This window comes from Portunus trituberculatus, chromosome 22 (assembly GCF_017591435.1).
Source record: "Portunus trituberculatus isolate SZX2019 chromosome 22, ASM1759143v1, whole genome shotgun sequence".
Taxonomy (NCBI): domain Eukaryota; kingdom Metazoa; phylum Arthropoda; class Malacostraca; order Decapoda; family Portunidae; genus Portunus; species Portunus trituberculatus.
Window position 1 is genome coordinate 3,445,288 of NC_059276.1, and position 12,768 is coordinate 3,458,055.

The 12,768-nt window shown below is 40.8% G+C and overlaps 1 protein-coding gene across 1 annotated transcript in view; it reads right to left on the reverse strand.

Moving 5' to 3' along the window:
- Nucleotides 1-12,768, reverse strand: part of LOC123507453 (acetylcholine receptor subunit alpha-like 1) — a 151,759-nt gene that overhangs the window by 2,500 nt on the left and 136,491 nt on the right. Inside the window, exons 4-5 of the mRNA XM_045260333.1 lie at nucleotides 8,263-8,443; nucleotides 2,843-3,709 (exon numbers count right to left, since the gene is read on the reverse strand). Coding sequence (XP_045116268.1) covers nucleotides 2,843-3,709; nucleotides 8,263-8,443 — 1,048 coding nt within the window. The remainder of the gene's footprint in view (nucleotides 1-2,842; nucleotides 3,710-8,262; nucleotides 8,444-12,768) is intronic.

Genomic DNA, 12,768 nt, shown 5'->3' on the forward strand with positions numbered 1-12,768 from the left:
ATGCAAAAGACGATAATGATAGAAAGAAAATAAGGAAAAATAAAAAAAAATAAAGAAATAGAAGAACAAGCGACGCAAGAAAGAGGAGATGGAAGAAACTGGAATGGATTTAAGAAGGGAGGGGGTGTGCGGGGTGCGTGGGGTGAATAACTATGGGACAATCGCGAGGTATATTGTTTGGGCTCACAATAGGCCTAAGGAACCAGTAATAGGCTGTTTGGAGGCCTAGGAGCCGATTTTACCTTTTGTGACACGAAAATTGGGAAGCTAGACGTGTTGAGAAGGGAAGTAATCTTGTTATTATAGAAGTCATTTGTGGTTATTTTGATAGTAGTAGTAGTAGTAGTAGTAGTAGTAGTAGTAGTAGTAGTAGTAGTAGTAATAGTAGTAGTAGTAGTAGTTGTTGTTGTTGTTGTAGTAGTTGTAACAGTAATAGTAGTAGTAGTAGTAGTAGTGGTAGTAGTAATAATTGTATTCCTATTATTATTATTATTATTATTATTGTTATTATTATTATTATCATTATTATTTTTAATAGTTATTGTTGTTGTTGTTTTTGTTGTTTCTTGGTTTAGTTTGATAACGTATGAATTCAATGAAAAGATAGTCATATAGCACCACCAGTAGTAGCAGTAGCAGTTGTTAAGTAGTAGTAGCAGTAGTAGTAGTAGAAGTAGTAGTAGTAGTAGTAGTAGTAGTAGTAGTAGTAGTAGTAGTAGTAGTAGTAGTAGTAGTAGTAGTAGAAGTAGTAGTAGTAGTCGTAGTAGTAGTAGTAGTAATATAATAGTAGTAGAAGTAGTAGTAGTAGTAGTAGTAATAGTAGCAGCAGCAGTAGTTCAATGTTAACACGAAATTGTATAGTAGTAGTAGCAGTAGTGGTAGTAATAATGGTAGTAATAGTAGTAGTAGTAATAGTAGTAGTAGTAGTAATAGTGATAGTAATAGTAGTAGTAGTAGCAGCAGCAGTGAAGCGTTAGGATGTATGGCCCCGTTTTCCTACAAGCCCCAAAAGTAGGCCGTAGTCTGAGAGGAGGCTTGGAGGAAGATGTAACACACTTATTTATACACAAACGAGCAAAGTTTCCGACGAGGATCGAGAGAGAGAGAGAGAGAGAGAGAGAGAGAGAGAGAGAGAGAGAGAGAGAGAGAGAGAGAGAGAGAGAGAGAGAGATCCACCCACACACTAGAGGTCAGCAAAAATAGCCAAACACAGGCTCTATTACTGCCCCGGGGGAAATCTGGTCTCTCTCTCCTTCCCCAGTGTGCCTCAGCTGTTCCCCAGGGGCAGAACAGGGTGAGGGGAGGCGAAGGACACGTGGCTCATATTGCTTCCCCTTATTCCCCTCTGGCTGGCTTCCCCTTCTCTCTACTCGCCCATGTTTGTGTTTGAATGCGTGTTTTTGTCTTGTATGGGTGTGTGTGGATGTGTGTGTGGGTGTGTGTGGGTGTGTGTGAGCGCCTTATGACTCTTTTTATTGATAATTTACCTGTTTTGTCACTTTTTTTTTCTGAATTGGGTTTAATGTGTCTTGTTTTCTTCATTTTCCCTCATTTTTGCTTATTTTTGTTAATAGTCTTTATGTTTTTTTTTATGTGTTATTTTCTGTATGGTTTGAAAGATGTGGTTTAAAATTAGTATTAGAGTTTAAGTGTTCGTTAATGGAAAGGATAAGTTAGGTTAGGTTAGGTTTGATTTAATTAGCTTACGTTTGGTTAGGTGAGGTTAGATTAAATTAGATGCGTTAAGTTGGGTTTGGTTGGGTTGAGTTAATTTGATTAGCTTAAGTAATATTTGGTTGGGTTGGGTTAGATTAGGTTAGGTTCAGTTTAATTTGGTTTGTTTTCTGGTTGGGTTAAGTTTTTTTTTATTTCATTCTCTTGATTCTAAATTTGTGAGGTGCTGTGGTCATAGTTGTGGTGGTGTGATGGTGTGTGGTGCGGTGTGGTGTAGTGTGGTGTGGTGTGGTGTGGTGTGGTGTGTGTGTGGTGTGTGTGTGGTGTGATGTGGTGTGGTGTGGTGTGGTGTGGTGTGGTGTGGTGTGGTGTGGTGTGGTGTGGTGTGGTGTGACGATGCGTGATGGTGTGTGGTGTGGTGTGGTGTGGTGTGACGATGTGTGGTGGTGTGGGCGTGGTGTGGTGTGACGATGCGTGATGGCGTGTGGTGGTGTGTGGTGTGGTGGTGAGTGGTGTGGCATTCCCTGTTAAATTATTCTTGTTTTTTATTATTATGATCTTTTTATTGATAGTGATGTATTGTGTATTGACGTATAGTGACGGATGGACGTGTACGTGTGGTTGCATCATGTATTGTTCTGTGTTGATTTTATCTTGCATTTTTCCCCCTTTTTCCTTTTTTTCCTCTCCCATACACATGTGCACGCCGCTGTTTGCTTTCCATTAGCTTTGCAGAACTGTCACGCATCTCTCTTCTAAACAGCGAATGAAACACCGATATTTTACTGTAAGCGACGAATAAACAGACCAAACACACACAGACAGACACAGACAGACACAGATAGACACGGACAGACACAGATTCATACAGAGGCAGCACATGTAGCAGTAGCAGGTCAGGTATGGCACAGGTTAGGAGGGAGGGTGAGGAGGGAGGAAGGGCAGGCAGGTGTGGAATATTCATTATGTATAAGACGTAGGAATCGCTCAGGTGGAATGAGAGACACGTGCACAGCGGAGCGTCAGGAGGCAGACTGATAGAACGATTTGTCTTATTAGGCGCCATATTGAGATAGAGATAGGAAGGGAGAGAGAGAGAGAGAGAGAGAGAGAGAGAGAGAGAGAGAGTGAGAGGGAGAGAGTGAGAGGGAGAGTGCATGAGTCGTACCTCTGAAAAGGAGTCCACGTTCCTCATGTGCTGCGCTATGTACTCAATACTCCTGAGGGTGCGGTGGTCGTTGTAGGGCCGCGGATCGTCCAGCTCCTGCACGAAAGCGGCCTCGGGAGCGTGCACCTGGGCGTGGCACTCCGGGGCGGGCAGCGGCAGGTGGTCGTCCCCGTACCTGTCGCGGTCGTAGGGCGAGGGCGGGATGGCCGGGATGTCGTACGGGTGGTCATCGAAGGGGAACTTGTCGAACCCGTCGCTGGAGGGCGTGAAGGACGTGTCGCCGCCCGCCGTCACCTCGTCGGGTCCCTCGTCCTCCTTGCTGGGCCGCTCCACCCACAGGAACTTGGGCAGGAGGTCAATGAATACCTTGCGCACCCAGGGGGCCATTTTGTGCGTGGAGGGGGACCGGAAGTTGACGTTGAGCACCCCTATGGTGACCATGACGGAGAGCGTGACGAGGATCATAGTGAAGAGCAGGTACTTGCCCAGCAGCGGCACGGCGAGGGAGGTGGGGGGGATAATCTCCGCCAGCAGGAGGAAGAACACGGTGAGGGAGAGCAGGATGGAGATACAGAGGGACACCTTCTCCCCGGAGTCTGAGGGCAGGTAGAACACCAGCACGGAGAGGAAGGAGATGCCTACGCAGGGGATGATGAGGTTCACGGTGTAGAAGAGCGTCTTGCGTCTCATGGTGATGTTGAAGTAGATGTCAGGGTAGGGCTCCTGGCAGCACGGGTAGAAGCGCTCGTTCCTGAGGGCGGGCACCTTCAGAATGTCCCACTCCACTGAGATGTAGTAGTCGTTCAGATCAATGCCGGGGTCCACCAGGTTGCTTCCTCGCTGCTGGTGGAGGTGCTGCAGATCCACCTGTCGGGGAGGTAGTCACATTAGTACCTTGTGTGTGTGTGTGTGTGTGTGTGTGTGTTAGAGGGAGTTAAGAGGGGAGATATAAGGGGCTGTACCGGAGAGAAGACTCGATTCATTCCTTACCTCCCTTTCTTTATATGTACAACGAGAGAGAGAGAGAGAGAGAGAGAGAGAGAGAGAGAGAGAGAGAGAGAGAGAGAGAGAGACAGACAGACAGACAAAAAAAACAAATGGGTAGATAGACAGACGTTCAGACAAACAGACAAACTTGACCTAATGCGGTGGAACTTTACACAAATTATGGAAGGGAAGATGCGAGAAGATATTGAAAAATGTTTAGGGAGGAAAGTGAGATGGAGACGGAGGGAAGGAAAAGAGAAGGAAAATAAAGGAAAGGAGGAAAAAGGATTGAATGAAAAGGAAAGTAGGCAAAAAAACTGGAGGAGATGGAGGGTGTGCAGATAAATGAGAGAAAGGGCAGGAAAAAGGAAAACAAATGGAAGAAAGAAAAATAAACAGGATATATTGAGACAAGGAGGAAGTGAAATAAATTGAAATAAAGGAAAGGAAAGGATATAAAGATCAGGAGAGAAAGAAAAGGAAAATCAAGAGATGAAGAGAAAGGCAAGGAAAGAAGGAAAGTAAAATAAAATAAAGAAAAACATTGAAAGAGTGGAAATGTTGAAGAATGAGGAAAGTGAGGGGAAACAAAGGAAACGTTATGGGAAATCGAGGTTGAGGGGAAGATTTGCCGCGGCCACGAGACAAGAGATAAGGAACAGATAAGAGACAGTGGTGAACTAGCAATAGTTTCCCTGAAGTCCTCCCAATCACTCCGTTTTTCTTATCTCTCCTCTCCTTTTTTCTCCCCTCTACTTCATCACCTTCACTTTTTCCCTCCGCCCGTAGAGAAAATGAGAAAAGTTCCCTAATTTCTGTAGTATGGGTAATGTGATTTAAAGTATACAAATCGCTTTCCTTAGATCTTACAAGGCTTGAATTTTGTATAGACTTTTTCCTAATGGTGTTTTTTGTAATTCATGTATAAAAGCTGCTGTAAAATTACTGTATTACCCCTTTGTGTAAATTAGGTTCAAGAGAGAGAGAGAGAGAGAGAGAGAGAGAGAGGGAGAGGAAGGGAGGAAGAGGAATGCTAAAAGGAAGAAAAAAAAAAGGAAAGAGGAGGAGGCAAAGGAACAAGAATAGAAAAATAAGCCAGAAGAGAGAGAGAGAGAGAGAGAGAGAGAGAGAGAGAGAGAGAGAGAGAGAGAGAGAGAGAGAGAGAGAGAGAGAGAGAGAAAGGAAGATAGGTGTGGGGGATCAATGATGAGGGAGAGAATGAGGAGGAAAGGAGAGATATTAGAAGTATAGAGAAGAGGTGGAAGATTAAATGACAAAAGAGAAAAGAGGAAGAAAAAATCAAGAGAAAGGATACAGAGAGAAGGACGGAAGATGAGAGGCTGAAGGGAAGTTGTATAAAGCAGAAATATTAGAAAAAAAAAATGAAGTTAGATTATAAATGAAGAATCGTATCATTATTTTTCACATTTAAGAAAGTTACACGTGCTTAGGAAATTACAAATCATTTACAAATAGAAGACAAAATAAAGAAGGGAAGATGTGACAACCTGATAAATGATACCCATAACAAAGAGAAGAAAAATAAAGTGAGAGAAAGGAAAAAAAAGTGAAAATTAGAACAAAAGGATGAAGAAAAAAATGAACAATGAATATGAAAGAATATGAAAGGGAATAAATAACAAATAAACAATAGAAGTAAAGAGAACAAAGATAAGCGATGAACAGCAGAACAAAAGCGTCACAAATAAGAAATGACCAGCAGAAGAGAGAAAGGGAGAGAAAGAACAGACGTATGAGAGTGAAAGGGAGTGGAAGGGAATGAAAGAAAGTGAGAGAGAGTTTTGTCACACGTAGCGTCATCTTGTCCTGAACACTGTCATTGAACGAGACACAAAGAGCGTGGAAAGAGACCCATTTTCCTGACAATGCTGGGAGGAGGAGGAGGAGGAGGAGGAGGAGGAGGAGGAGGAGGAGGAGACAGGGAGAGAAGAGGAGCAGCAGGAGGAGAAACAGAGGGAGGAGTAGGGGGAGGGTTACCAGTTTCTTGAAAGGGAGAGTAATCTATTGAAAATGTTCCCCTCTCTCTCTCTCTCTCTCCTCTCTTCCTTCTACTTCTACCTTCATTTTCTTGTTGGGTGAAGAAAACGAAGTAGAGAAGGTAGATTTGTATTAGATAGCCATCCTGGGAGTCTGGGAGTGGGAGATATGATTGTGTGTGTGTGTGTGTGTGTGTGTGTGTGTGTGTGTGTGTGTGTGTGTGTGTGTGTGTGTGTGTGTGTGACCCGGGCATTCACCAACTCTGCTACCGGAAACGTGTCGGAAATTAAGGCTCTTATCTAACCCCTCCCTCTGTGTTCGTGTGTGTGTGTGTGTGTGTGTGTGTGTGTGTGTGTGTGTGTGTGTGTGTGTGTGAGGAGGTATGTGCTTTCCATTATGGCGCTAAGAACACCTTTGGCATCTTCATCTATCTTCGTCAGGTGGTGGTGGTGGTGGTGGTGGTGGTGTCGTCATACTCCCACACACTGATAGAAGGAAATTAATTGCATCCCTTGTTGACTTAGCTTAGGCCTATCCGAGTCTCTCCTACCCGGTGCGTGGCAGGTTTGCTTAAGATTACACATGTGCATATATATGACTCCTTGTGTGTGTGTGTGTGTGTGTGTGTGTGTGTGTGTGTTGGTGACTTGCAGGCTTGTCTTTGTGTGTGTTGTTTTGTTTTCCTAGTTATTAGTGTCTTTTCTTTTTTTTTCTATTTGTTGTTTATGTTTTTTTTATTGTTGTTTTGTCTTATAGTATAGTTATGTTCATGTGATTCTCTAAAGTCTTGTTTTCTTTAATTTTTGTCCCCAGTCTTCATCATGTTTAATTATCTTTGTTATCATCGTTCATAATGGTTACCTTCATCCTCTCGCAGCTGTCCTTGCTTTAATTATCTCAAAATGTTGCTCTCATTCTTCATTATGTTACAGCTATTGCATTATTACCATTCTTCGCCATACCTTTGTCACCATCCTTCATTATATAATTATGTCACTATTCAATTACACAGACATCACATCACCATCTTTAACCACCATCACATTATCACTCCTTCAAATATCAGCGGTGAATCTTCCCTTTATTTTACTACAAACAGCCTCTCCCTTCATCTTTTTCTCTTTACTAGAACGACAATGGAAAGTAAGCATCACATCTTTTTTCTCACCATTACATTGTCTCTCATTCAAATATCACCTGTGTATCTTCCCTCTATTTTACTGCAGACGCTTCCTCACTACACCATTTCTCTCTTTACCGGAGTGACAATGAATAGTAAGCAGCACATCACCATCTTTACCCAGCCCCACATTATCACTCCTTCAAATGTCACCACTGTGTTTTCTCTTTATTTTTCTACAAACGTCTTCTCACTACATTCTTTCTCTCTTTACCAGAACAATGAATATTAAACATCACATCGTCTTCTTTACCCACTGTCATGTTATCACTCTTTCAAGTATCATCATTGAATTTTCCCTTTTTTTTTCCTACAGGCGCCTCCTCACTTCATCCTTCCTCTCTTCACCAGAACGACAACATCAAATCACATCATCTTTACCCACCATTATGATATCATTTCCCTCTATTTACTAGAAACACCTCTTCACTTCATCCTTTCTCTCTTTACCGGAGCGACAATGAATAGTAAATATGTTCCACACCCGCCCCTTTAAGCGTGTTATTCTTAGCTATCTCTCTCGGCGTAGCGTTTATTAATTTTTTCACCGATTCCTCTTATGACTATTGCATTAATATCGTGAGATTTTTTTCTTTTCACTGGTTTTGTATTTGACATTGATTTTATCTCGTTATTGTTGATTATTTTTGTACTCATAACTATAGTATTAATTTTGTCAACTTCGTATTGTATTCTCTTACCGATTCGTGTTACAACTTTCGTATTGATATTGCCAAGTTCTAAGTTATTTGTTTGTTTTATCTTTATTTTCAGCAACACACCAGCGGCATGCCACACTACAGCACCACTATGACATTTACACTACGTAACTCCTTTCTCCTGTTAATAACGCAGAAATGTTGAACTGTCAGTAAAGAGAATCGTGTAATTTCAAATGAAGCCTTTAAAAATGGAGGTGTGGTGTAGAAGTGGTATAAAGTCATCACTCTTATAAGTAACACATTATATTCACAACACACACACACACACACACACACACACACACACACACACACACACACACACACACACACACACACACACACACATATCACTTCTCGTCCGATCAGTGAAGTTAAGGGATGTTTGCTCGGGTTTGTACTTGGATGGGTGATCGCCTGGGAACACCGGATATTGTTGGCATTGTTGGCACACACACACACACACACACACACACACACACACACACACACACACACACACACACACACACACACACACACACACACACACACACACACACACACACACTTACCATGTACCCATCATAGGTCCAGGACCCGAATTTCATGAAGCACGTCTGTTGATCGAAGGGAAAGAATTCAACATCAATCTCACACGAGGACTTGTAAATGGCGGGAGGCTTCCAGGTGACCCGCCCGTCGTAGTGCAGCACAGCCTTAGTCATGATGGTCACCTCGTAGTTGCCGTCAGCACTGCAGGGAGAGAGGGAGAGGTGGTCACTGAATAGGAAAGAAATTAACCACTTCAGCACCATGACGCGTTTCCATATTAATTCTTCTTACTATTTGGTGATACAGCTTCAGAAACTTATGTGTGAGATTAGAATAGTGAAGACTATGGCCATTAATCTTCTGACCTCTATAGACTCTTCCTAATGTCAGTAAAATGGTCTAATCGTACACAAATCTCAAGGTAAAAATGCGTCCCAATATTGAGGGAGTTTATCTGTGTTTTGAAGGTTAGGTATTATGGAAAGGGAAAGAGAGAGAGGACATTAGTTTAGTTCATGTTAGGTTAGATATCATGGGAAGGAAAAGAGGAAGAGATTGTTATAAGAAATGATGATAATTTAGAGTGTTTACTTATCCTGGAAAAAGAAAGAGAGGGAATCAATTTGTTACGTAAGATGAAGAAAGGTTAGGTTAGGTACTGTGGAAGGGGGAAGAAAGGAGAGAAAAAAGGTCATCAGGTATTGAAGAGGGAGAAGAGAAGTGAATATCTTGTGGTGAAGGTTGTTAGGAACTGATGGGGAGAGAAGAGTTAGGTTTTCAGTTATTTATATTTTGTGGAAGGAAAATACAGAAATGCTCAATTATGGAAGAGTAAGAAGACAGATTGTTTACCTCGAGTTGGAAAGTGTAAAGTATTGATGGAAGGGGAACAATAAGGCTTTCAAGTATTATAGAGGAGAAAGAAGGAAGATGAATTTATATCATTGTGGAAAAAAAAGGTAAAAAAGGAAGAGGAACAGAAGGTTAAGCCTCGTTGAAGTGGAGGAAGCAGGTGGAAGAGGCTGGCAGTGTAGTGCTAGCCTGATCAGGTGCGGGGAGAAAGAGGCGGACGTCACGTGAAAAATTGTGGAGAAGGCAAGTAGTTAAATTTTGTATTGGGGACGATCAGGTGGTCAGGGAAGAAGGGAGGCTGACGGGAAAGTCCTTAGGGAAAGACCCATATGTTAGGGGGAAGATAGGGATCGGCAGCGAGGAGAGGAAGATAGGGTCGTGTTTTAGGGCGAAAGAGGGACGGTTAGGGTCGAGAAGGCAAGGAAGGACTGGGACGTATTTCGAGGGAGAGAAGGTGGTAGCAAAGTGTCGATAAGGATAGGAAGGGGAAGCAATATTTTGGCCAAGGAAATGAGGGGAGCGTAGTGTAAGGATGCAAAACCTGCCATGTCCTTCTATATAAAACTGCAAGACCACAAGTAAGACTACCGGTGAGGCCACAGACGACTCCACAGGTAGCGCACGTATCGGGGTATTGAGTGGCAAGTGAGGGGTGTGGATTGAGATATTGGCAGGCGAGTGGGCGGTTTAGGCCCAAGTGGGGGACGTGTATGGCTGGCGGTGGCGGTATTGGCAGCAGAGAGCCGAGTGGTAAATTAAGCACGTATTGGTTAGGTAGATGACAGGTGTGTGTGTTACGCCGGTGTAGAAATCAAACTTCAGGTTCTTTAAAAATAGGTACTCTAATAACCGTTGATACTAATACCTGTTTAAATAAGGGTGTATTAGTTAAGTATGTGTTACGTAGGTGTAGAAATCAAACTTAAGGTTCATTAAAATAGATTATCTAGTTTTTTGCACTGCTAACACTAATACCTGTTTAATTAAGAGTGTATTAATTAAGTACTGTAGATGGCAGGTTTGGTGTGTTATGCAAGTGTAGAAATAAAACTTAAGGTCTTTTAACCCTTTCAGTGCTGGGACGCATTTTTAATTTGAGTTTTGGGTGTGATTAAACCATTTTATTGATGATAGTAAGGGTCAGTGGAGGTCAGAAGATTAATAGCCACACTCTTCACTAGTTTAATCCATCATATTAGTTTCTGAAGCTGTATAAATTCACCAAATAGTAGGTAAAGGAAATATAGAAACGCGTCATGGTACTGAAGAGGTTAAAGGTAATCAAATTTTTGTTCCTGTAACACTAATACCTGTTCAATTAAGGGTGAATTAATTAAGTACTGTATATGGCAGGTTTGGTAGGTTACGCAGGTGTAGAAATCAAACTTAAGGTCTTTTAAAAGTGATCCAATTTTTGTGCCGCTGACACTAACACCTGTTCAGTTAAGGGTGTATTGATTAAGGATTGTGGATAAAGGGTGTGATTTGTTACTCAGGTATAGAAAACAGACTTCATGGAGGGTAAACAGAATAAAATAGATAAGATATAAATAAATAATACTAATACTTGGTAAATTAAGGTGTTGGTGTGTTATGAAGATGAGGAAAGGAAACTATGTGGTATTTGAGGATTGGCATGGTAGAAATAGATGAGTGTGGAATGATACGAAATAATACACAAGATAAATTAACAAGAAATGATAAAGGAGAGGCAAAGAAAAGAGAGAAAGAGGTGCGTTTATATAAAGTGATAATGATAAATAAGTGAACATAATAAAATAGACATAAATTCAATGATAGAGAGAAAAAAAATAATGAAACAGAAACATCACTCAAGCAAGTCACAAATTGAAATTGCAAAAACAGATGTGACTGCAGATCATAAAAAAAGAGAGATAAACGTAGAATATAAAATGACAACTACCACAAATAGAATAATAGAACGAAACCACTCAAAGCACTCAGGCAAGTCACGTATTGAAATTACCAAATAAAACAACCACTACAACAAAGAAAAAAAATAAAAAGGTGAACATGAAAAATAAATAGACAAATAAAACATCATATAACAAAAAAAAAAAAAACATCGAAATGAAAAAAAAAACAATAACAAAAAATAAACAGATAAAAAGTGAACATGAAAAAAATCAGACAAAAACAACAAAAACATACACGAGACAAGACAAACAGAAACCAAACAAGTTACAAATTAAAACCACAGAATCAAATACAACACCAGGTCACAGAAAGTCATAAAAAGGGTGAAATATAAAAGAAGGAGTAGCCAGAACGAATAAAAAAGTGAATAAAAATGTTTTCCTGCACGTCACCATTGAATATTCTACAAATCAATTTCCGCGCCTGGCTTTTAACGATTGCAAAAACTAACAAAGCTGTAATATAAACAACGCGCCATAAATATCAATCTATTAATATATACAACATATAATGGATTTCGCCGCCCGGAGTGAACGCCGTGTGAAGGCAGCGCGTTTTTTGTAACACCATGTACGGAAAAATAAAGCTGTTTGTATCTATTTTTTGTGTTTTTATGAGTTTTACAGAGAGAGAGAGAGAGAGAGAGAGAGAGAGAGAGAGAGAGAGAGAGAGAGAGAGAGAGAGAGAGAGAGAGAGAGAGAGAGAGAGAGAGAGAGAGCTTGCTATTTTCTCAGTAGTTTTATGAGTTTTAGAGAGAGAGAGAGAGAGAGAGAGAGAGAGAGAGAGAGAGAGAGAGAGAGAGAGAGAGAGAGTTTGCTACTTTCTCAAATATATATGAAAAAATTACCTTCTTTCACGTCAGATGAAAATAATATAGATAAGTATGCCAGACAGTTTCATCATAATATCTGAACTGTGTGTGTATTTCACTATTTTCATTACCGAAGTATCCTGGAAATGAAAAACCAATCTTTCGTTTCTCTAAAAGCCAAGGTACAAAATTTTGAAGTTCCACAATATTCAGAAAAGATATATAAGTGTTTCAGATGCCTACATATGTCCCTGAAATATACCAAACGTGTAACCAGGACCTATAAGACAAAACTTCCCTTTCACTGAGCATAAGAACATCCATATCACTAGGGATAGGTTAGGTTAGGTTGGGTTTCACATAGGAGGTATCACCCAGAAAAAAACTCTTCTAGCTCTAATTCCTGTGAAAATCCTTTACTGTTTAATCTCTTCAATACTTGGACACAGTTTTTTACCTTGGGATTTGTGTACGATTATTACAGTTTTTTTTTATAGAAGAGGGGGAAGCTGACGAAGGACAACAAAAATATAACAATAAAGGCCCATTTGATTGCCAGTTCACTAAAAAGTTAGTAAAGTTAGCTAAAAGTCTGGGACAAATGTCTTGAAATCTCCCTCTTAAATAAAAAAAAAATGAAGTCGTAGGAAGATGGAAATACAGAAGCAGGCAGGGAGTTCCAGAGTCGACCAGAGAAAGGTAGGAATTAGATTAGACCATTTTATTAACATTAAGGAGGTTTTATGGAGATCAGAGGATTAATGGCCACAATCCTCACCATTTTAGTCCCCCAAAATAAGTTTCTGATCTGTATAAAATCACCAAAAAGTAAGCAGAATGAATATGGAAAAGCGTCATTGTACTCAAGGACTTAAAAAAGAAAAACAAAAGGCTTTCCAATCGTGACTCCCTCATCAGGTAGTAA